Source organism: Cucurbita moschata, unplaced genomic scaffold (assembly GCF_002738365.1).
Source record: "Cucurbita moschata cultivar Rifu unplaced genomic scaffold, Cmos_1.0 Cmo_Scf00025, whole genome shotgun sequence".
Classification (NCBI taxonomy): domain Eukaryota; kingdom Viridiplantae; phylum Streptophyta; class Magnoliopsida; order Cucurbitales; family Cucurbitaceae; genus Cucurbita; species Cucurbita moschata.
The window spans coordinates 1,041,821-1,065,395 of record NW_019268541.1 but is presented as its reverse complement, the minus strand read 5'-3'; the positions used below and the strand labels follow the sequence as shown (position 1 = coordinate 1,065,395).

The 23,575-nt window shown below is 34.1% G+C and overlaps 5 protein-coding genes across 10 annotated transcripts in view; 3 read left to right on the top strand and 2 right to left on the bottom strand.

Annotated features, from left to right (window-relative positions):
• Nucleotides 1-22: 22 nt before the first annotated feature.
• Nucleotides 23-2,906, bottom strand: LOC111461583 (putative transcription factor bHLH041). Of its 2 annotated transcripts, XM_023105160.1 has the most exons (8): nucleotides 2,581-2,906; nucleotides 2,344-2,472; nucleotides 2,139-2,244; nucleotides 2,035-2,049; nucleotides 1,883-1,945; nucleotides 1,082-1,813; nucleotides 591-968; nucleotides 23-154 (listed from the first exon to the last, which is right to left on the bottom strand). In XM_023105160.1, exons 1-8 carry the CDS (start codon nucleotides 2,694-2,696, stop codon nucleotides 86-88), a joined length of 1,608 nt encoding a protein of 535 aa, XP_022960928.1. In that variant the 5' UTR covers nucleotides 2,697-2,906; the 3' UTR covers nucleotides 23-85. The 2 variants fall into 2 exon arrangements, with proteins under 2 accessions (XP_022960928.1, XP_022960926.1); XM_023105158.1 differs by having other exon boundaries at nucleotides 2,344-2,906.
• A 1,896-nt stretch (nucleotides 2,907-4,802) lies between these two features.
• On the top strand, nucleotides 4,803-8,025 carry LOC111461588. Of its 2 annotated transcripts, XM_023105167.1 has the most exons (8): nucleotides 4,803-4,906; nucleotides 5,156-5,289; nucleotides 6,319-6,401; nucleotides 6,494-6,615; nucleotides 6,696-6,860; nucleotides 6,976-7,066; nucleotides 7,598-7,802; nucleotides 7,863-8,025. In XM_023105167.1, exons 1-8 carry the CDS (start codon nucleotides 4,885-4,887, stop codon nucleotides 7,914-7,916), a joined length of 876 nt encoding a protein of 291 aa, XP_022960935.1. In that variant the 5' UTR covers nucleotides 4,803-4,884; the 3' UTR covers nucleotides 7,917-8,025. The 2 variants fall into 2 exon arrangements, with proteins under 2 accessions (XP_022960935.1, XP_022960934.1); XM_023105166.1 differs by having other exon boundaries at nucleotides 7,598-8,025.
• On the bottom strand, nucleotides 7,776-12,958 carry LOC111461582 (CRM-domain containing factor CFM3, chloroplastic/mitochondrial). 3 transcript variants are annotated; one of them, XR_002713600.1, is made up of 10 exons: nucleotides 11,858-12,958; nucleotides 11,246-11,705; nucleotides 11,032-11,162; nucleotides 10,169-10,519; nucleotides 9,907-10,063; nucleotides 9,524-9,816; nucleotides 9,374-9,433; nucleotides 9,080-9,272; nucleotides 8,021-8,065; nucleotides 7,776-7,856 (listed from the first exon to the last, which is right to left on the bottom strand). XR_002713600.1 is itself a non-coding variant. In XM_023105157.1 (8 exons), the coding sequence occupies exons 1-8, from the start codon at nucleotides 12,911-12,913 to the stop codon at nucleotides 9,234-9,236; spliced, it is 2,547 nt and encodes an 848-aa protein (XP_022960925.1). In that variant the 5' UTR covers nucleotides 12,914-12,958; the 3' UTR covers nucleotides 8,850-9,233. The 3 variants fall into 3 exon arrangements, 1 of the variants encoding a protein (XP_022960925.1); XR_002713601.1 differs by lacking the exons at nucleotides 7,776-7,856; nucleotides 8,021-8,065 and adding an exon at nucleotides 8,072-8,605; XM_023105157.1 differs by lacking the exons at nucleotides 7,776-7,856; nucleotides 8,021-8,065 and having other exon boundaries at nucleotides 8,850-9,272.
• A 1,204-nt stretch (nucleotides 12,959-14,162) lies between these two features.
• On the top strand, nucleotides 14,163-14,846 carry LOC111461335. Its single transcript, XM_023104833.1, has one exon. It carries the CDS (start codon nucleotides 14,163-14,165, stop codon nucleotides 14,844-14,846), a length of 684 nt encoding a protein of 227 aa, XP_022960601.1.
• A 3,793-nt stretch (nucleotides 14,847-18,639) lies between these two features.
• LOC111461628 (translation machinery-associated protein 22-like) overlaps nucleotides 18,640-23,575 on the top strand; it is a 6,543-nt gene continuing 1,607 nt past the window's right edge. Inside the window, exons 1-7 of one of the 2 annotated variants that reach the window (XR_002713612.1) lie at nucleotides 18,640-18,894; nucleotides 18,985-19,074; nucleotides 19,922-19,974; nucleotides 20,061-20,142; nucleotides 20,228-20,295; nucleotides 20,384-20,467; nucleotides 23,390-23,530. Coding sequence is in view for 1 of the 2 variants with exons in the window: in XM_023105228.1 (XP_022960996.1) it covers nucleotides 18,747-18,894; nucleotides 18,985-19,074; nucleotides 19,922-19,974; nucleotides 20,061-20,142; nucleotides 20,228-20,295; nucleotides 20,384-20,467; nucleotides 23,390-23,446 (582 nt within the window). In the remaining variant the exon portion in view is untranslated. Of the gene's footprint in view, nucleotides 18,895-18,984; nucleotides 19,075-19,921; nucleotides 19,975-20,060; nucleotides 20,143-20,227; nucleotides 20,296-20,383; nucleotides 20,468-23,389; nucleotides 23,564-23,575 lie in introns of those variants that run through there. The other variant, XM_023105228.1, reaches the window with a different exon arrangement.

Below are 23,575 nucleotides of genomic sequence, written 5' to 3'. Positions count from 1 at the left end.
GGGGGGGGGGGGGGGGGGGGGGGGGAACGAGTGGTGGAGATCAACTGAGCAGTTGACCAATTCGAGATAGTGATTGGTTCTGTTATCACCGAGCCAGGTCAGATACAACCCTTTCCACTGCTTCCCGGAAGGCAGACTCGTCCCATTCATTCTCCTAATTCAATAAGGAAAAAAGAAAAGTAAGAAAAGTAGAAATTTTAAGACAAAGTTTTTCGTTTTTCTCTTTATCTGACTTCATTTATCTACCTGCTCTTTTACCCCACTTTCCTTCCCATTTCCTAATGGATATTATCTTTCTAAATGAAAAATGATTAGATAAGTTAATTGCACTTTCCTACTCACTTTCTTAATTGACAACATTGTTACAGGAAGCATCTCTGACTCTGAGGTTGTCCTACTTGTAATAATAGTATGAAGAATATGTTTTTTATTTGATGCTTTTTGATTAATGATAGAATGGATAATCATTCTGATGTGATGCAGGGGTTTGGATTATTGTGGATGTATTGATTGATCCTCTGTCACTTAGGATTTCATCAAGTTTGCATATTTTTGTTGCAGAAACTAAGTATTAATTAATGTCTAATTACCTCAATGATTAATCTCAAAGTTAGGTGGTTAGTTGAACTTGAAGGTGTTAACTGGGTGTTGCCTTCCATGGATACAACTCTCACATTGTTAAGCGGCTTCAAGAACTCAAGAACTCCAATGACCATGTCTGTCAATGGAGATTCTCCTCTAGTTGTTATATGCAAATCTATAATTTGGCCTTCTGATGTCGACTCTGAAACTTGTGAAATTCCAACTCTGAATCTTTCTTCTTGGGAAAAAACACTTGTTTCTTCTTCTTTTGCACTTTGCAAAAGCTGTGCTTCCAATTGTTGGTTCCTTCGACTAAGCTCAGCCACTTGAGCTTTCAAAGAACTCATATACTCCCTTGTAGTTGTTAGCACTGATCCTTTGTCTTTCTGCATTATACAAATTCCATTATTCAAACTGAAATTGTCTAACAAATGTGAGGATGAGTGACTTTCTAAGCGTTTTTAAGTAATTGTAAAGATTTTCAGGCAAAAGATTGAACCTTAGTTCCTGGAGGGAGTAGAGATTTCAATGCTTGAAAGCTGTCATTGAGCTTCTCCCTCCGCCGCCGCTCTGATATCACATGGTGTAGTTGTGAGGTCGTTGGTCGACTTGCCGTTGGCATGCGCTCCCGAAGCCTCATGAGATTCAAGTTTCTCATGAAAGCTAATGATCTCTTGAGCAAGCTTTGCCTGGTGCTCAAGTTTTGATTCAACCGTGCCGTAGTCGGGGTTTGTACTCTAGCATATTTCTTGAATGCACTGGCTTTTACATTCAAATGGTAGCTTGGAGTAATCATCCCCTCTAAAGTCTTATGCATAGAGGAGGAAGATGAACCGGCTGGCGAAGACAGAACAGCTAGAATGGTTCTTGTCATGGCTTCATCTAAGGCCTCTGGCGTGGGGAACTGAAGGTTTCTTGCTTGGGCAAAAATGGAGTCCATGGAGTGCTGATGCTGGCTTGGCAGAATGGGAATGTCAGCTGTGAAGGGCTCTGTAATATGGGGAGTGGTTTGAATTGCATTAAGCAGAAGAGAAGAGCACTCTGCAGGGCTGTCCATTGACTGTGATCTCAAGGAAGAAGTAGAAGATGAAAGCTGGTTCGGGTTCGGGATCGGGCTCAGACTCGGGCTCGGGATCAATTTTAGTTTTGTTGCTGGCTGAGGAAGCTCCAATGGAATCTTGGGACCAACAACATCACCAGGTAACAAGTTTATTATCATCTGCATGTCAACCTGAACTGATAATCATTAGTTTAAGCTTTTGAATATGGTAGAGATCTCAAAAGGCTTATTTCTTTTCACCTGAGAAACATTAGAGAAACCGAGCTCAATTTCTCCATTGATGCTCCCCAAAAAGATCGAAGCCTGCAATAATCATCTCCCAAATGTTAGGCTGAAAATTTAGACGTTAAAAGTAATCAATGAAATCATTCCCATAGGATGTAAGGACCAACCTGAATCCTTGCTGCCTGAACAAACAAAACCAGAAAAAAAGACATAAGATTTAACAATGTTTGAAGTAAAACAGAACATTAATCTCTTGAAGTTATGAACTTACGAGATAAAATTGTCTTTGTATATCAGCAGAAGCATAAGTTTGAAGCTGGGAATCCTCCAACTTCAGACAAGGATCATTGTGCTTGTGTGCTAGTCCTGGAACAAGCCTATATATATATATATGCATAAAACAAAGCCACTTATATAACAAAACTAGCTCCATTTTACATAAAAAAAACCCAAACAAAAGAATGTAAATTAATTACCCATCTTCAACACTGAATTCTAATTGCCTATATTCCTCAAAAAGCAGCTGAGCCAAACTCCCAGCAGATGAAGAACATGTCTGTACTTCAATCTCCTGTACGCATAAGCCATCCAAAAACCTCAAGCAGCTGCATGTCATGTCCATAAAACAACCAAAACCCATCAGCACAAAATGACCAAAACCCAGAAGAAAATACAAAAGGGAAAGAAGAGGGAGAGAGAGAGAGATCAGAGACTTGGATGGTTGAGGTAAATAAGACCAGAGGCAAATGTAAGTGCAGCCAAAAGAATGCATTAGAGTTTGGAGAAAGCTATGGCGATGGCTTTCATGGAGGTGGAAGGCGATCTCCATAATAAGAGGCTATGTTATGGAAAACTGATGAATGGACAGAGAGAGAGAGAGAGGGAGAGAAGAATGGGAATTCTAATTTAAACCAGCATGATCCTTTGATGAACATGCTTGGTTTCTTCCCTTTGTTGCATAAAATCCCATTTGATCTTCATCTTCATAAGGTCTCTACACGTGAAACCAGACATTTCCAAGTCTGTGTGTGTGAAATTTTCTGGAAGGTTTGATGTGAAAAAGGAGAATAATATTAGAAGCTTGGGAGGAGGTATAGCATTTGGTAGCCATAAATGGGAAGCCAGAATCCTGTGGCTTTAAAATAAGGGTTCAGGGGAGAGAGAGAGAGAGGGAGAGAGAAAGAGAGAGAAGGGGACCCAACAGATTTAATGGAGAGATGTGGGGGCTTTTGATTGAAAAGTAATAGAGGTTGAAGGCAAAGATTGAGAGAAATATAAACAGTGACCTTTTCAAGAATGGAATGCTAAGATTAAGATATGAGCTGAGAGAATATAGATTTGATTATTTCGAGCTCGGAAAAGTAGCAGGTCAAAGTCCTCCCTTTGAAGGGTTTTTAAATAATACTCTAGCCAATTGTCCTTTTCATTAACTCATTATTTTTTTTTCTTTATTTTACTTTTATGTCCAATTAATTTATGTATGAATTTTATATTCTTTTTATGTCTAAAACCCACTAAAGTAAAAAAAAAAAAAAAAGACATATTAGATATTTTTTTAAAATTTAGAAATTTAGTAGACACCCTAAACTTATAATTTAATTTTTTTTTATAATTATTTTATTTTGACAGTTTTAAATACATATATGACATGATATTTAAATACCTTCATTTTTTAATGAAAAAAAAGTAGATATTAAAATGAATATTTATTAAAAATTTAACACCCAAATAGAATTCAAATTTAATTTGATTTAATTTTGTCACTTGCCTTATGTTTGACCAATTTATGATAAAGTATTCTTCTTTTCCTTTTTTTTTTTTTTTTTTAAATTATATATATTTTTTAATTTTTATTTTAGTCCTAAATAATGATCTTATAAATTCCCTCTCTTAATTAATATGGGTGTAAGAAGCAAGTATTGCCAGAATTTTTATTTTAGAACAAGCTAATTGTCATATTTTAAAGTAAAGTACTTAAATTTATATATACAAGTTTTTAGTACAATAAATTTAAAATTTCAATTTGACAAATAAAAAGTGCATATCGTGCTCAATATAATGAAATGGAAGAATAATTTTATAATAAACTTTAAATTGTAAGTATTCATTTTTATTTATTTTTTGTTTGGTTAAATCATTTATATTTATTTCATATAGCAGAAATTATTTTTTAAAAAATACTTTAGATTTAAAAATGTAATTTTCTCAATATTAATTAGAAATGAAAAATAATCTGTCAAAAACTCAATCTCACTCTTAATTTTGGCAGGTCAATTTGGAGAAGACTAATTTGGCAGCTAATGAAGAAGAAATTATTCAACATCCAATATAGTGAGTATTTACTATATATTATTAAATGTTATGAAATATATATATATTAAAAAATATATATTTCAACATAGAGCTTAAGTCGATAACTACATCTTGAACCTTGAAGGTTTACCAATATATATATTTTGTTATTATTTTTTTTTAATAGAAAATTTGGCAACCTTGTATTTTGTATTAAAAGAAAATTGTTCAAAATATAATATTTTAAATAAATAAACATCAGTTTGTACATTTAAAAATATGTTTTTTAAGAACGACATAAATTAAATAATGTGAGGTGTAGACTAGTTGATTTGATCACGAACCCGAAGAAGGTTCACTAATTTGGTCAAAATATGAACTAAGCCCAAATTTAATTGATTGGGCTCAAGGCCCACAAGGCCCTGAAAAACTCTATAAACGATGGAGTACTTCTCCATTTTAAATATTAATAAATTCAAACCTAATTTAACAACATTTCTCTTTTAAATCACGTTTTTAACACAGAATCAAACTTTTTAAAATTATTCGATATTTAGTCTAAGTAAACAAAAGGTAAAAATTTAGCTTTTTTTTTCTTTTTCTAAATTTTTTATTATTATTTATCCAAAATTCCTCCGTTTCATGAAAGGCAAAGGGCAAAGGGAGAATCCATATTCCTTCCATTTCACTTAGTAACTTTGTTCTTCAAGAAACTGGAAACTGCTATGGCTTCACAAGCTTCTTCAGGTACTTATAAACTGCCATCCTCTCTACTTTCCTGAATCCCATGCCATTGATAGGCTTTACTCTAAGTTTCTTGTTGGATTTTGGTGTTCTTCGACGTTTAGGGTTTGACCTATTTGAAATGACTTTGTAAGTGTTCTGAAAAGCGTTTCAACGGCAAAAAGAGTGTTTCTAAGCACTTGAAAAGTATTAGAAACGAACCCTTTATCTTATTTTTTACTTATAGTTTCGTTAATTTTGGAAATTGCATAGATAAACAAGCCACAGTGCCTCGAGAAAAGAAAGTGATTGTAAACGGGAAGTCTGGTGGAAAGCTTGTGGGAATACTACATGAAGCTGGATCACTTCACATTGTTATCCTCTGTCATGGATATATGTCATCAAAGGTCTGGCTCTCTTGTGCATTCATGTCAAAATTGTTTTTCTATACTTTGTTTCGATTGTCCCTTTGATGTTGTTAAAACTCATTAATTGTTTATGTTATAAGTGCTTTCTTCTTGATCCTGTCAGCTAAAAACATTCTACATGCGTTTCCTCACACAACACTTGTATGGTGTTCTTGAACGTGAAAATCTTAGGTTGGAGTCGGGTTTTAATCCTAAATCACTCCCTAACATAGCCTTACTTGGTGTGAAATCTCACATCGGTTGGAGAGTGGAAGGAGACATTGTTTATAAGGGTGAGATCGAAACATCTCCCTAGTACATACGTTTTAAAACGTTGAGGGGAAACCCATAAGGGGAAGCTTAAAGAGGACAATATCTACTGGCGGTGGGTTTGGGGCTGTTACAGTTAGCGAGGATGCTGGGCCCCAAGGGGGTGGATTGTGAGATCTCACGTCAGTTGGAGAGGGGAATGAAGCATTCTTTATAAGGGTGTGGAAACCTCTTCCTAGCAGACGAGTTTTAAAACCTTGAGGGGAAACATAGAAGGGAAAATCCAAAGAGGACAATATATGCTAGCGGTGAGCTTGGACTATTACAATCATCGAGGACATTGGGCCCCCAAGGGGGTGGATTGTGCGATCCCATGTCAATTGGAGAGGAGAACGAATCATTCTTTATAAAGGTGTGGAAACCTCTTCCTAGCAGACGCGTTTTAAAACCTTGAGGAGAAACTCAGAAGGGAAAACCCAAAGAGGAGAATATATGCTAGCGGTGGGCTTGGCTATTATAGTCAGCGAGGACATTGAGCCTCCAAGGGGGGTGGATTGGGAGATCCCACGTCAGTTAGAGAGGGAACGAAGCATTCTTTACAAGGGTGTGAAAACCTCTCCCTAGCAGACACATTTTAAAACCTTGAGAGGAACCTCGAAAGTGTAAGTTCAAAGAGGACAATATCTCCTGGCAGTAGGCTTAGGGTCCAAGTCGGAGACAAACATTAATCATTAGAGTTTGTGGGTTTGTTGTTTTCAGGATGATGAAGTTGTGTTGAACCTTGCTGCAGCATTTGATAGAGAAGGAATCAGCTCCTTTCGTTTCGACTTTTCTGGCAATGGGTATGCTTTGTGGAAATGGGTTAGAAACTTGTGTAGATTTTGAACTTGTTTGGTTCCTAACTGGCTCAATCTTTGATTACTTGAACCATCAGAGAAAGTGATGGCTCATTTCAGCTTGGTAACTACGTGGGTGAGGCTGATGAACTGCATGCCATTGTACAATATTTCAACGAAGCAAATCGTTCAGTTTGTGCAATCATTGGGCATAGCAAAGGTCTCCCCTGACCTGACCCCTCACAAAGATTCTTCTTTTTTCCATTTGAATATTACAGATCTTTACTTTGTGAGTTTCAGGAGCTGATGTCGTGCTGGTTTATGCTTCCAAGTATAAGGATGTCGATATCGTTGTCAATGTTTCTGGACGTTTTGATTTGACAACAGGCATCGAGAAAAGCTTGGGAGAAAATTATGAACAAGGGATGGATAAGGAAGGATTTGTTGATGTTAAGGATTCAACAGGTTTATGTGTTAAAATGGTTGTTAGTTTGATTAGCTGCCACAAATGTTTTTAATTTGAAACATTGATATCATGTTTGTCTGTTGTAAATTTAAAAGATAACTTGTTTTTTCTTAGGTAAGTGTTATCGAGTGACAGCAGAAAGTTTGGTGGAGCGTCTAAATACTAATATGAGCCAACTGTGTCTTCAAATCGATAAAGAATGCAGGTAAGTTTAATCCATAAATTTTTAAGCTTGTGTCTAAATGAACGGTGTAATTTTATAATTTTTAACGTATTTGATTTAATTCTTGCTTGCCTTTTCTACTCTATTGAGTTTGTTTCAACTAAAAATTCTTGTTACATGATTGTTGGGTTCGTATAGTCATTTTTTATGCCACTATTGAAATAGCTTTTATGGCTATATTTTCGGCTACTCCACTCCTTTCATAAACCTAGTTTCACAACAGCTACTCAATATTCGGAGGTTTCTGTGGGTCTTAGTGTAATGGGTTTGTCTAAAAATATACATACCCATATTTTTCCGTGCATTCTTTTGTTTTGTAAAGAAATTTTATGATCATTATTTAACTTGAAATTCACTATAGAGATGTATAGGATATATGTCTTTATGATCATCAGCCAATCATATTTGTTTTTCCTTGCCACCATATCAATTATATCATATAGAAATGTATAATTCTCATGTTGAAGGAGAAAAATAGCTTAACTAGTGATGGAACTTATGATGTTTGTACAGAGTGTTGACAGTCCATGGAACTGAAGATGCAGTAATTCCAGTCAACGACGCTCGAGAGTTCGATAAGATCATTTCTAATCATAAATTACACATTTTAGAAGGAGCTGATCACAACTACACAGCAGAATCACATCAAGTAGAGTTAGCCACAGTGATTTTAAACTTCATCAAGACTAATCTTCAGCAGGACAAAGAGACAGATAAGGTAAACTCTACCGATAAGCCATTGACTTGTAAAAGCTTATCAGCCTCTCATCTTCTGCAGACAGGTGAAGTGATAGATCATCCTCAAGATCTTGCACACCCACATGACGGCTGATCTATGATGATTTGGGTTTAATGATGCCACTAGATTTTTATGAAATAAATGCAATGAGCATAACTTTAGTATGAATCATATTTCAACAAGCAGATGTTCTTCACCTTTTAACTCCATGGTGTTTGTTCTTGAGCTCCAAATCTGATCTCCTAATATAGACGAAGTAATAACAATAAAAAAAAAAAAAAAAGAACCTCCCATCATAGGCATGAATATAGTAATAAATCCAATACAGAGGTCCATTTGTTGTTCAAGGTTAATAACCATTATATATGTAGGGTATTACAAATGATAACCAAAGGGTTAAGCCGATCCCATTTGTTAGTTCAACTTGCTCATATGATGGCATGAAACTAACCAAATCAACAAATGGTTGAGTTATTATTATTTAATGTTAAACTAAAGAAAACTGTACCAAGAACTGCATGTTAACTGAAGCAATTAATTCTATATTTTTATTGGTTATTTTGGTTTTAATTTGATAGGGGTAGATTTTGAGATCTCATTAATTAGAGAGAGGAATGAGTGGCATCGAGGATGATGAGTCTCGAAGGAGGGTGGATTTTAAGATCCCACGTCAATTGGAGAGAGGAATGAGTGTCAATGAAGACGCTGGCCCCGACGGGAGGTGGATTGTGAGTTCCACATCGATGGAAGAGAGGAACTAGCGCCAGGGAGGACCTTAAGCCCTGAAAGAGGTAGACTGTGAGATCCCATATTGGTTGGGGAGGAGAACGAAACATTTTTTATAACGATGTGGAAACTTCTCCCTAGCATACGCGTTTTAAAAACCTTGAGGGAAAGTCTGAAAGGAAAAGCCTAAAAAGACAAATATCTACTAGCAGCGGGCTTCGACCGTTACCCCCTCATCCCATTCAATCTTTTAAGCAAACTTAAACAAACAGATGCATGTTAACCCGAAGCAATTAGACCAAACGTAGCACTGTTTTAAATTTATTTTTCCATATTATCACAGACCGAATAACTATTTCTATCTATACGGCAGGAGCTAGAGGGGGAAATAAGTTAATCTAAATTGCTAGGGAAAAAGAAATTATGATATTGATGTGGCAAAAGCAGTCGCACGTGCTTATCTCCTGGTAATACTAAAGATGATCTTAACAATATCTGGATCTACTAATAACGTTAGGATGTGTTCGTACCTTTGTCTTGAAATAATGTTCGTTTGCTCCAAAATGAAAGGAAATTTGTACTTCACTGCTGCAAACCAAAAGTGCCATTCTCATAATGACTAGTTGCCCGGTTTCAAAGCAACTTCACATGACAACACTTCAGTGTTTCAACCAGAAAAGAATGTCAATCTTTCAAGAGCCATTTCCCATTTCTCCGTTCTTCCTGAATTCATAAGCAACACAAATGAGAGAGAAAGAGCATAGTGATCATTCTAAGTAACATAAATCACCACATTACTGAAATTAAAGAAGTCACGGCCGTACCAGCTCAACCTTCAGCAGCTCAATTTTTTCCTCCAAATCTAAAATATGGTGCTTCAGTGCCTAGCAAAGAAAAGGTAGTAGTACATATAAGGCAACAGTTTAGATAGTCCTAGAAAACGCACAAGTTTAGTATTAACTTATAAACGTTACCTCACGTCTCTGTAGTTCGATTGATCGAGCCAACGCCTGTCTTCTTGTCAACATGTTTTTAGGCCTCAGTGCATCAGGACGGGTATAATTTTTCCCACGATAGACGATAACCGCATAGCCTTTAGTAGTTTTATCCAAAGAAATCACCACTCCATCGCTCTCTGCTTCCAGAGAGATTGCTATATGTTTGACTTGTTGTAGAGTTTTTCCTCTCACAATTATCTTTACTAACTCTCTAAACTTCCAATGCAAGTGCATGTTCTCAATGGTGCCATCGTAAACACCACGTCTCCCTAAAAGGATGATCGATCGGTCACATTTGAAAATCTTTCCACATGGAAAAGTGGATATTTAGAACTGGGAAGGAACTTTTTTTTTTTTACCTAAGAGCAGATATGGTTTCATACTCAGACCGATCTTACGGAATAGAAGTCGTTCCTCATCGGTTATGGTCTCCAAATCAGTGGGAAGCTCTGCTGGTTCTTTCTTCCCCTGCAATTTTGCTATAATCTTCTCAGCTTTTGTTACCTTCCCTTTTGCCTGTAAGCACCATTGACACACAGTTAAAGATACATGTCAAGCCAGAAATTTTAGCATCACAATTCGTTCACCTCTAGAAGTCATTTAGTGCATTATGTTACTTACAAGAGCTAGTTTCTTCTTGAGATCTTCAATTAGATATTCAAGTTTTGCTAAAGCTGAATCTTCTCTCATAGTCTCAATATCTTGACCACTTTGTTGGCTTCCCCAACGAGAAGTTGCTGCAATGGTTTCTGCAAGTGTACCAGCAACCAATGGAGCATTTGAAGCTTTCACTTTCGACTCAACTGAAGTTGAAGCCATCTGTCGTGCCTTCTCTTCGACATCTTGCTGAAGATCTGCTAGCTTCCGCCTTTCTTTCAATGCATCTGTGATTGTGGGTGGCAGGTAATCGTTGCCCCTATAGAAAACAATATATTCCTTGTTTCTAGAGAGTAGCGTTCCTCCTGTCAATATCTGCATGCATGAATTATAACCTGTTTAGTAGCTATTCGAACTTTTTAGTTCCCAAGTTCATAGACCTGTTTAGTAGCAAGGTTTCAAAATGAATCAGATGAATGTTAGTATAGTTAGAAAGCTACGAACAAAACAAAGTACACAATTCAAGTTCTTAGAGCCAGTAGAACCAAAATAAAAAGGCTAAGATGATATCAAGCCTTCCAAAATTTGCACAAAAACAAGTTTGACTTATCAAGAACATAGAAACATGAAGATAAATATAAATGATGCATCTCTGAATGCTATATATTCATCTAATACAGATGACTGCAGTTAATCAAAGTAAACCTTCATGATTATAGAATGCCCAAAACGCCTAAAAATTACAAGATTTTAGCAATAACTCACCTGGATAAACATTCCAAACTTTCTAGAAAAGAATTGAGCTACAAACATGTGCAAGTACACTGATATTTGCATATAGTCTTCTCAATGTTTCAATTCAACAAGCATAGATTATTATGCCTTACCCTGAGTTCTTCTGCCATTCTCTCATTACGTGTATTTTCTACACCTCGTTTTATAGCAATCTTTGCAATTGCACATTTTCCCCATAGCTTCACCATAGCATTGGCCAAACCTTGCAGTTGTCTATTCCTTCCTGTGAGAATCAAATAAAAGATTTTAACAAGCACATTATTACCTAGAATACGTGCGCACTTGCATACAATCAGACGAATTTACCTAAAGCAAAATGTGGAGGCATTTTTCTTGCAAGTCTACGAAAAGCAGTCACCTCCTTGTCCTTGAGACAATGTCTTACCCCATAAGGCAGAATTCTAGTTGGAGGTTTGTATCCCGGAACTATACCAGGAAGCAGGTCTGCATCAACAGGCAAAGGCTCACAGCCTGACCAATCCTTAAAACGCGGACCTATCTCGTCTAACAAAAGGTTCAGATCACTCAACTCCGAGAGTTCCTTTTCCGATAACGTCTTGGTATGCTTCGAAGCACCAGAAACAATTGTACTCGTTGTTCTGACCGTGTTAGAATCATATTCTACATTATTTGAACCATCCAATGTACAACTTTTAGCTTGGTTTTGTTTGGCATAAGATTGAACACAAGGCAGGTGGTATGTCATTCCCCTATACAATACTATCATACTACCCGACCTCCACACGACCAATCCGCCAGTTCTATTCTGATACAAAAAAACATTCCTATGTGAGGCACCCACATATTTAGTAATTCAAATCTAAGCCAACAACATACTGAATATACTGCAAGAATCGATAAGCTATAGAACTACAACAACAATGATTTGAGTTCTAAAATTAAGATTTAGAATCTGACCTCTAATGTCTCGTGTGCCCTCTTCATGTTGACAGTAAGAGGCCCTTCAAATTTCAACTTGACAACTTCATCTACCTTCCACTTCTCATGAATGGTATCCACCAGTTCTTGAGTTATACCTGCGACCCCCACTTCAATTCTTTCCAGCATTCTCAAAGAAATGTTCCTGAGCCTCCGCAATTCGTGCTCAGGAAGCGTTTTCTCAGCCAATAATGTTTTGCTGCTTCTCTGATCAACTTCTTCAGAATCCCTACGCGGCTCTCTCTTCCATGGCAAATCAACTGGACCATTGCTATCATTATCAGAACTCACAGAACGTACAAATTTTTTGCTCAACGGTGAACGTTTTTCAGTAATCGGCAGAACGTTCAGATCTACAGGATTAATTTCCTCCTCGTCTTCCGAAAATTCCACTGAAATTTCATCAATACGTTCACTAATTTCTCCATTCGATTTTCCACCAGGAGAAGCATCATCGTCAAAACTTTTCGTACTTGCGTCGCGATTACTTGAATCATCAGCAAAATCCTCGGATATCTCATTAAACACTTCACCTTCTGGCGTTTTAGGTTGGAAATCGAACTGCGAATTTCTGGATTTGCTACCGTGAGCCCAAGGGGCCGAAATTGGGCGACTTATAGGAACCGCTTGAGTTACATTAGTCGTTGAATCGCGAATTGAAACAGAAGCTTCATAGCCAATCCGTTCTTCCTCTTCCTCCTCCTTCTGCTCTCTATCTTGTTCTTGCTGCTGCCAGGGGAACTTGTCTCTCGAGGAAGTCGGTTTTGTCGACCACTTATGGCGAATTTGCTCGAGGAAGCTAGGCCTGGGCTTCCGCTTCTTCTTTACTTCAAAATCCACTCGGATTCGACGAGGTGGTTGGGTTTCAACTTGGATTGCGTTGTTAGAACAACGAACTTTGAATCGAAGAGGTGCGACGAGGATTGAAGACGGGCTTTCAGAATGGCGAAGAAAAAAGCAGAACGATGGCGATGAAGAATGCAGAAAAGAAGAAGAAGAAGAAGAAGGATTGGTTAGAAATGGCGAGAGCGCCATGGCGACAGGAAGCTGAAGCCGAGGCTGAATTGCGTCACTTCTCGCTCAAATTATCGATTGAAAAATGGATTTTTTTTCTTTTTAAATATTTTAATGAAAAAAAAAACTTCCAAAATTACTTAAAAAATACATTTTTTAAGATAAAAAAATGGTTAATATTTTGTTTTAAAAATATTATTTAGCTTTTAAAATTTTAAAAATATATACTAATTTTTAAAATATCCTCGTTAATACTCTTAAATTTTTTTTAATAATACCTCAAAAATACTCATAAATTCTTTTACACTCTTCAAAAAATACTTTTAAATTTCTTTAATAAAAAATATTCTTATCATTAATTAATTTATATTTCAAAAGTATTTTTGAACTCTAAAAAATAACTTAAAAAATTTAGAGATAATTTATGAGAGAGGCATAAATGATTTTCTTCCATATATTAATAATAATAATTTTTTTTTTTTTTTTTTTGTAAAAGTAAAAAGATGTTTATGTTATTTTAAATTTTTTATTTTTCAAACCTAATACTAAATATATTTTTATACATTTCAAAAATTAAAATTTAAGATATTTTTAAAATACTATTAAAATTTTAATAACAGTCATAATTTCCATCCAAATTATTTATAATAATTTTTAAAAAAAGTACAAAGATTTGTTGAATATTGGTACGATATTTATGGACGAGACATTTGTGTCGGAGAATTTAATGTCTTAGCTACCAACCTTATGTTTTCCCATTCCATGTCATCAAAACTCACGCATTGAACCCAAGTCAACCACAAGTCAAGCAAAGACCAATCAGCCAAATTATTACCAACTAAAAATAAACAAATTTGAATTTCTTTTTTTCAATTAAAATTACTCTTATATATATAAAATAATAATAATAATAATAATAGATAATATTAAAATGAAATTTAAACAAATTTTCGAATTTTAATAGCTAATGGTATGTTTTAATCTGTTTTGGTAATATTATTTATTTTTTATCGTAGAAATAAACATAAATGTTAAGAATTTATATGAAAAATAGCTCTTGAAATTAAATATGCAAATATATATATATATATATATATATATATATATCTATTTATTTATTTATTTATTTATTTATTTATTTATTAATGTCCATTAAATCCAACCGACCAAGTTTATTTTCCATACTACAAATTTTAAGAGGCTCTCCAATTCTTTCCCAACTCCACCGTCAACTCTCCAGCGCCGTCGTTGCCGCCACCGCTTTACCGGCATGTGGACTTCCATAACCACTTGGTTTACTCCCTCCTCCCTTTTCATCCTCGTCAACGCCGTCATCGCCACCATCGCCATCACCTCCCGTTTCACCGCCGACAAATCCCACCATCTCCACGGCGGCCCTGTCCTCCTCCGCCCCCCTTCTTTCCTAGAAAGAGTCCGGTCCTTCAACTTCTCCCCCTACAACAACGACCACAATCCGGACCCGGTTCCGGGTCCGGGTCCGTCGATGTTGGAGCGGCTCAAATCCATAACCCTCAACAGATCCGACTCAGTTCGTGAACCGGAAATTGAACCGCCAGCGGCAGAACAGAGTCCAGAGAAGACCCATCAAGACCATTCCATCAGTCGGAGCAAATCCGAAACCCAAACCCAAACTCCAGCGACAAGCTTACGGCGGCGGTTGCAGAAATCGCTGAGCGAGAAACTACCGTGGGCGTCGTTCACAACGGCACAGAGCGAAACAGGGGAATTAGTCAGCGAAATCGAACGGCGGCGTCCGGCGACGGCGAGAGCGGAGATTGGAGAACCAGAAACGCAGGAAGGCGGCGGCGACGACGACGACAAGGAGGTGGATGTTAGAGCTGACGATTTCATCAACAAATTCAAACAGCAGCTGAAGTTGCAGAGGCTGGAATCTCTGCTGCGTTACAGAGACATGGTGAAGGGCGAAAAATAAAAAAAGGGTCCTCCTTTGTCTTCTTCCTTTCGCCTACAATCTCCGGTTTAGTAGCTTTTCCGTTTGTATGGAACATATCCGCCATTAATGGCGGACATAAGCTCTGTTGAATGAATAATCTCTGTTTTTTAGACGAAAATTATTGAAATTATGGCCTTACAGTTTCAATCTTCCTCCCCCCAAAATTACCCATTAATAATATTTCCATCAATTTATTATATATTCATATTAATAATAAGATAAAAGATAAATCATGACATTTCACATTATTTTTAATTTAAATATATATATATATATATATATATATATATATATATATTTATTAAAATACCATTTTTGTTTTTATATTTTCAATTATTCAAACATAGTCTCAATATATTCTCTCAAAATTATTTTTTTTACTAAGTTTTTATATAAAAAATGGATGCCACGTGGGTATATTTCAAAATTATGATGAAATTTAATATTTTGACTTAATTTAATTTTGAATCGAAGCCTTTAAATTTCCTTAGAAGGAAAACTATCTCACCATTATATATCTTTATAATAAATTAAATAAGTTGATAGGTCACTTTCAAAAATATTAATTAATTAATTATATTCTTTTAAGTTATAATTAATTTTTTTAGTTCGTTTACTTAAATTAATATTTAATAATATAAAGATAAATAAATAAATAAATAAATAAATAAGGGGATGAGTCATTCATTGAAGTATAATCCAATAAAGATATATTAATTTGAGGTCTTCCTTTAAAGCTAAAGTATGAGTAGGACTCCACATGGACACGATGCGTTGACCCCACCCACGGGAAGTGACTTTAAAGTTTTTTTTTTTTTTTTTTTTTTTTTTTTTCATTGATGTATAAAGAAAATGTTTAACCTTTTTCAAAAATATATTTTTTTTTTGCGAAATTCCAATGTTTTTTTTTAATGTAAATTATTTAAAATTTTCAATATTTAAACTAAATTTAGAAAATATGGTTAAAAATAATATTTATAAACTTAAATCGGGATAATGTAAATGAAAATTAAATTATAGGTTTTTTTTTTTTTTTTGGATTTTCCTTCAATTTATTTAAATCTAGTTGGTCCAATCACAATGTAAAATTAAAAAAATTGATATTTTTTTAAATAATATATGCCACCTCATATTCCACGTTTCTTATGTATATTCGTCATTTTTTTGACGATCTAATTTATTTTCTTTTTAAAAGTCTGATTAATTATTTATTACTAAATATTTGTTTTTATTAATCAAGTGAAAGAGCTCTTTTTCTTTATCATGTTTATTTTTTAAGATAATTTTTAAAAATATGCATGATACTATTAAGGTTGATGTGACGAAATATAACTTAAATAAGATAATTAATTATTGCGTCAATATTCTAAAGTAAATTAAAATTTTATAATTTCTTTGATTTTCTCCTCCTCTTATCTTATTTTAACATTATTATCTTTTTTTCGTATGTCGATAAAATTTTAGTTTAAATAAGAAAAAAAAAATCTGAAATTAATTCATCTCTAAATATTCATTAAATTAAATTATTAGTACGTGGAGTTTAAATATATATTTGAAATAAAATATTTAACTGTTCAATAAAAATATATATTTTTAAGTTAGGAGTATTATTTAAACATTTGAAATTAATATATATATATATATAAAGTTTAAATTATTTTTATTAATTTAATTTTAAATTTTAAAAATAAAAAAATGCGAAAAGTGGACTTCCCATGCATGTTAATGACCACTGGGCAAAAATAAAACAAAGGTGCTTTTAAAAAGACACACCCACTGTGTTCATTCAAATTCGATTCATGTTGTGGGACGTTATTGTTTTTTTTTTTTCTTCCTTATTTGTTTTGTTATGCTTGAATTAATTTAAGGACCCACGATTAAAATTATATGTCTTGCGACTGATTTAAATTAATGTCGATGTTGATCAATTTATTACGTCTAACACTCGTGGCCCAAGCCGCTAAAGTAGCTAAAGTGGTGATAAACTTCATCGGTAAAATGGGTCCTATGGAAAGTCCACCGAGCTAAAGTAGCTAAAGTGGTGATAAACTTCGTCAGTAAAATGAGTCCTATGGAAAGTCCACCGATTCCCAATCTCCAGTGAAAATCCAAAATAAGGGCATTTATAATCCTCTGTCAGTTGGATTAATGGATCGTCTAATTCCAAATGATAACAAAATGCATAGGTTGTTTGAAGGAGCTCGAGTACACATATAGATACATATCGTATACCATCTCGTTACTTTATTTCCTCTACGAGGGAAAAGGAAAAGTAATAAACCCGTAAATATTGGAAAAACTACAACTGTTGTTTATAAAGGAAAATAATTCGTAGTAAAAACAAGATACACTTGGACTAAAAAAACCCATGTTCGAAAAAAAAAAATATATATATATATATATCAAATGGATTCAAGGGGGCTTTCGGAGAACGTATCAATAAGCTAGACCTATGCTTTGAATTGTTTCATGCCATAAATAAACACGAACACTCAATAAATTCGTCCTCATTTAAATTAACTATTGATTTAAAAAATATTTAAAAGTATTTTTACATTTAAAAAAAATTTAAAAATGTGTTTTTTTAAGTTAGAATATTAATAATTTTTTTTTTAAATTTAAGAATATTAATAAAATTTTACGTCTATTTAAAAAATATATTAAATTTACTGTAAAGATATTTAAAATTTAAGAACAATTTTAAAGTTTTTTAAAAGTTTAATTATTGTTGACATGTTTAAGAGTATTTTTTTAATAATTTATAAAGTTATCTCTAACCTTTGACTTCAAAAAATTATTTAATAAATGATTTTTTTAGTTTGTTTTATAATATATATTTATATATTTTTCTTTTTGCCGCGACTGAGAATCTTACGTGTCAAAATGGCAGTGCATTTCCTACCTACGTGTCTATATGACGTGGCTAGTTATTATATGGGCAGGTAGCCCTTAAACTGTAGGGTGTTATCAACTTTATCTCAATTATTTTAAAATTTTTAATTGGTAAACTTTAAAAAAACGTTATTTTATTTTTTCTTTTTATATTTTGGATAATGAACGAAATTGAAGCAAACACAATAATTTATAAATATTAATTATATAAAAAACTTATGGAAACAAATAATTTACAATTTTCATCCTTTGATTTATTATTAGAAAATAAAACTAAAAAACAATTATATAATAAATAAATTTAAAAATAAAGCAGCAAAATTGGATGATAAAAGTCTCCCTTATATCTCCTTATATATATATATATTATGAAATTTTATAGTTTTAATTATATAATTATTAGACTAAAAACTTTTCAATTTATGTGAAATTATTTGTTCTATTTTAGATATTTTGTATTTAATTTTGTTGTCTAAATAAACTTAAAATTTTAAGTTTTGGACACGAATATTTGAAAATGCTAAAATAATAAAATTAAATTAAAATTTTAAAAAATTTGTTAGAAACCTTTCAAATTTAAAGAGCTTGTAAATACAAAATATAAAATTTACAATTTTTTAAAATTATTTTTTTAAAACTTGTTTGTTATGTGCTTTAAAACTAGTTATTATTTTTTAGAATTTAATTTAAAAAACAAAAAATTGCAAAAGAAATTATTTTAACCTAATCTAATTTTTAGAAGTGTTTTTAAAAATTTAATAAAAAGATTGGAAATTAAATTTTTTTTTTGTCATAAAAAAAAAATATTTGTTTTTTTTTAATAATAAAAAAAATTTAAAATTAAATAGAAAATAACATTCCAACGCAATACATTCACCGTTCATCGCCTCTCGAATCTCATTCTTAGGCTACAAAGCAAAAGAGAGAGGAAACTAATTGTCTTTCGCACCAAAAAGGGGGCGGAGAGACTGTGCTTGAGGAGCTCTAATGGCGGACAAACCCCAGCCGGTGCGCGTTTTGTACTGTCCGGTCTGCAGTTTGCCGGCGGAGTATTGCGAATTCGGACCTGATTTCGAAAAATGCAAGCCCTGGTTGATCCAAAATGCTCCCGACCTCTATCCCGATCTTCTCAAAGGTCCTTCGCACTCCCAAACCCTAATCGCAAGTGTTACTCCAAATCCGATTTTATTAACTAATATTTCTTTGTCTGTTTATTTGTCTATAGAGGCCAATGCGAAGGAAGCTGGTGAAGTTTCTAATCAACTGCAATCGACCAGTATCTCATCTGCTGCTGGTGATGGAGCTACTTCTTCAGGTTAACTTTTCAATTTTATTTATGTGCGCGCGCGTGTTTGCATCTATATGTGCATAGTTATTTTTGTTTTTGTTTTGTTGTAATTACCTGCTAGGTTCACTTGAAGATATTGAAAGCTACCGACCACAATGTTAATGTTCGCTTTATGATTTTGATTTTTTTTCGTGAAATTTCACCTCGCTAATTCTATTTAGTTACCTAAGAAGCCCCATTTATCATTGTAAATGAGTAGGGGTAGTGGACACTCAATTTCCTCTGCAGTGTTGGGTTTTGGCGGTAATCTTGCACGTTTGAGACCTTGGCCATTGAATTATCTTTTCCATGGTTTTGTTATGTGTGGAAAGATGGAAATAAAATGATTATCATTTCGGGTACTTTGTGGAAGTCGTTATGTACAATTGGTCTGCCAAAGAGTTTTTGGGATCAATTCAATTGTTTGAGCTTGAGCAGACTTAACTTTGTGATCCTTTCATAGACTTGTCCTGGTGTACCTACTTAGAGTTAGCGTTTCTAATATTGGATCTTTGCAGATTGTCGGAAATAGAACATTTATGATGAGTATATGTATAGTTAATTGATCCTAAAATATATGGTTTTATCTAGTTAGTCAAATTTCTTCTATTTCAAAGACATTACTGCAAGTAATCCCATTAATTTTTTCCCCTTTTGCCAATTGGTTCACTTACCCCTATTCTCAAGGTAACATTTGATTTGGTTATTTGACATCTTCTGACTGTATGGTATTTTAACTGACATTGGCTTCTCCATAATAATTTTATATTTGTTTGGTCTCAACCTATGACTTATAGCTCTAGTCACTCTTTTCTCTTTTGGTGGAGAAATACAGCGCCTAAGCAAGAGGAAGTGAAACGTCTTCCTGGCGGCAAGATAAAGAAAAAAGTAATTTAGTTATTAAACTCAGTTCTGTTGTCACTCTTCAATAAGACGTTAACATGATGGATCTAATTAGTTGGATGTTCATGTAGGAGAGACAAGAAGTTATTATTGAGAAGGTTACTCGCAATAAGAGAAAGTGCATCACAACTGTAAAAGGGTTAGACCTTTTTGGTGAGCAATACTTTGTTTTCTATCCCTACTTGACATTTCTATTGTTACATTAATTTTCAATAACAGTGTCTGTAACTGTTATTAGGAGTTAAACTAAGTGATGCTTCAAAGAAACTTGGAAAGAAGTTTGCTACTGGGGCCTCTGTGGTTAAGGTTATTCACTTCTGGTGTCATGACTCAAGTATCTTTCTACTGTTGATGCTTCTTGATATCTTATCATCTGCTTAATGCTTGGTTTTAGGGGCCAACTGAGAAAGAGCAAATTGATGTTCAAGGGGACATATCTTATGACATTGTGGATTTCATCACCGAGACTTGGCGTGATGTAAGATACTTATTCATTATTAATTTTTTAGGGATTAAAGAATAAACCAGCCCCCCATTCCTCTGAACTCAATACAATACATCACTGTACTTGAATAAGGTTGATTATTTCTAGTATGAGCTGCTCATGAATTATAATGGATCTGGTTAGTTTTAATAACGTTGACACTTTCAACTTCTGGTGATATAAATAAGGTTGGCACTATTTGTTTTTCTGTAAAGGGTCTACCTGTTCAATTAATTTTTTAGGGATAAAATAATAAACCAGCCCCCCATTCCTCTGAACTCAATACATCACTGTACTTGAATAGGGTTGATGATTTCTAGTATGCGCTGCTTATAAATTATAATGGATCTGGTTAGTTTTAATAAACGTTAGACACTTTCAACTTCTGGTGATATAAATAAGGTTGGCACTATTTGTTTTTCTATTAAGGGTCTACGTGTTCCATTATATTTCTCCATTATCAAGTGATTTTAAAATCGTAACAATTTTGTGATATAACACTCCCATCTCTCAATAGGCCCATCCTCCACTGTGATGTTATGCTTGTCTTGTTCTCCCACCCTCTCTCTCTCTCTCTAAAATTTTGCTGGATCTTGGCATCAATTAAGCATTTGAAGTTGGTGTCAGTTTGTGAATGGGTAGTCTCCTTCCTCACCCCTCTTTAAGAATTGGTTGAGTGGATTGGGACTATAAATATTAGCAGTTTGGTCCTTTAAGACTCTAGTATGACACTTTCTCATCGCATTGGACAAAATCTTTGTCTAAGCTTTAAGTTTTAATCTTTAACTGTGCTTTTATTATTTTCATAATCCTGTCAAATTTATTGACTTAATTCTTTCCTCCCTGCTTTCTGATTTGTAGTTGTCCATGTTCTTATGATCTACTACCCGTTTTGGTGTACACTACCTACATTTTTTATTTCATAAATTTTAACGAAAACTTTTAGAAATAAATCTCAAAATTTTCATGGATGGTCACACATACTTATGCATGTGATGGAGGAGAGGAATAATAGGAAATTGAGAGGGGTTAGGAGGGGCTCTTGTGTTGTCTTGTCCCTCGTTAGGTTTTATGTTCCTCTTTAGGTGTCAATGACGAAGTCTTTTTGTCATTACTCTTTAGGTCTCATTTTACTTGCTTGAAGCCCAATTCTTTAGCTAGACTATAACACCACATCCCTAGGATTCAGATCAGGATTTGACATGTAATGACCCCAACATTCTCCTATTCTAAGAGTGAAGTCTATTCCCACAGACCAACACGTGTCCTTCCAGCATGTTTTGTTCTCACTCACATGCATCTTAGGAAAATTTCCAAGAGGTCACCAAATATAGAATTACTCCAAGCGAAACACGTTTAACCTTGGAGTTTCTATGATTGAGCCATTGAAAAAGAAGGTGTACCTTGTTGGTATAGGTAGTGACTCTCAATTCTTTTTAGCCTTTCTTAGCTATCCTATCCTCATAATCTCTCTCGGATGTGGTCTTGGTTCATTCATGTACCTCTCCTTATCGGTATTGACTATGTTCTCTTGACATTTAGGGACATTATATTTAGTGCATGCATAGGATCAATTTTGAAAGGGTTAAAATAACTTTTGTCAGGTTTCAAATTAACTCAAGACATGCTTTTAATCCTCCAAAATCAATTTAATGTTGGGTTTTACATTTTTAACACGACTTTCACAATAAAAATTGTTTTTGGATGATTATAACCATGTTTCAAAGTGATTTGCACATGAAAAAAGTGATTTTAATAATTTCAAAAATCACTCCAAAACGTGCTATTTTAGTTGTTTTAAGAAAAATCTATGTGACTTTTAACTAATTTTAGATGTTAGCTCCTCTATTTTCTTCTATCATTCCTTTCCTATCCTGCTAATGCTCGAATTTCCGATCTATATGACAAATTGGGGCGTTATTAGATTTTTAGCCTCATGTATAGCATTTCTATGATAACAAGCATGACCCCATTTAACTGAAGCTCTTTTCTTGATGGGCTGACTCATCCTGCGCTCCTCTATACTTCTAGAACATTAGTATTAGTACATCATATTGGTGCCGTGGAAGGCCCATCCTTTTTGTTCTAAGAACTTGAGTTGCTCATTTTCCCCTCTTTAATGGGAATGGTGCAATTTAGACCTTCTTTTAGTGCTAAAACCCAATTCATTAGATTGTACATACATTTATGATTGGGTCTAGTGTGGTAGATTAAATAGATAGAGCTTTAATGTTGGTCTTTTAACCATAAAGTAGGCTTCAACTTGGTTATTTTCCATTTGGCCTTTTCCCCCAGTCCTCAACTATCATTTTCTTTTATTGGTCTTTTCCGTTTCTTTGGGGTCTGGCATTGTCATGAGGATACTATGGAGTTTAGACTATTTAGCAAAAAACTGAATTTGAATTTAGAAACAGCTAATGGTTTAGAGAAAAATTAGAACATATCAACTAGGTAAGAAATTAACTAGCCATTTCATTAGTGATACATATAGTTCCACTATAGATGCCTTCTATTTGAACACGACCTTCGACTTCAATTTCACTTTCATTAGTGATACATATAGCTCTACTATAGATGCCTTCTTTTCTAACACCACCTTAGACTTGAACTTCACTTTCTGAACCTAGTATTTTTTGGATTTTTCAATCATGTACCAAGCAATAAATAACAGTGAAATTAAAAATAACAGTGAAAGTTGTCAATGTTGCTTGATGTTTTCTAATGTTTGATTGCATACTTCATTCCTTGCTAACTGTACTGTCGTTCCCCTTTCAAATTTCCCTCCTCTCGTCATTTATTTCTAATCATAAATATGTGGGCATAACACATATTTGAAATTTTTTAGAGGGGAATGCCCTCCGGGATAGAGAGGTTCTTTGAGCATTATACATGCCTCTTAATCCATTCTTGTAACAGGTCCCAGAAACTGCAATTTTCTTCATCGAAGATGGGAAGAAGGTTCCTGCTGCTTGACAATGAAATCATGGCAAACAAATAATATGTGGGCTTCTGTGCATCCCTTTCCCTTCTTGTGCGAGTCCTTTTAAGATTCCACAAGTAAGTGGTCATTACAGTTTTTTTTTTTTTTTTTTTTTTTTTATT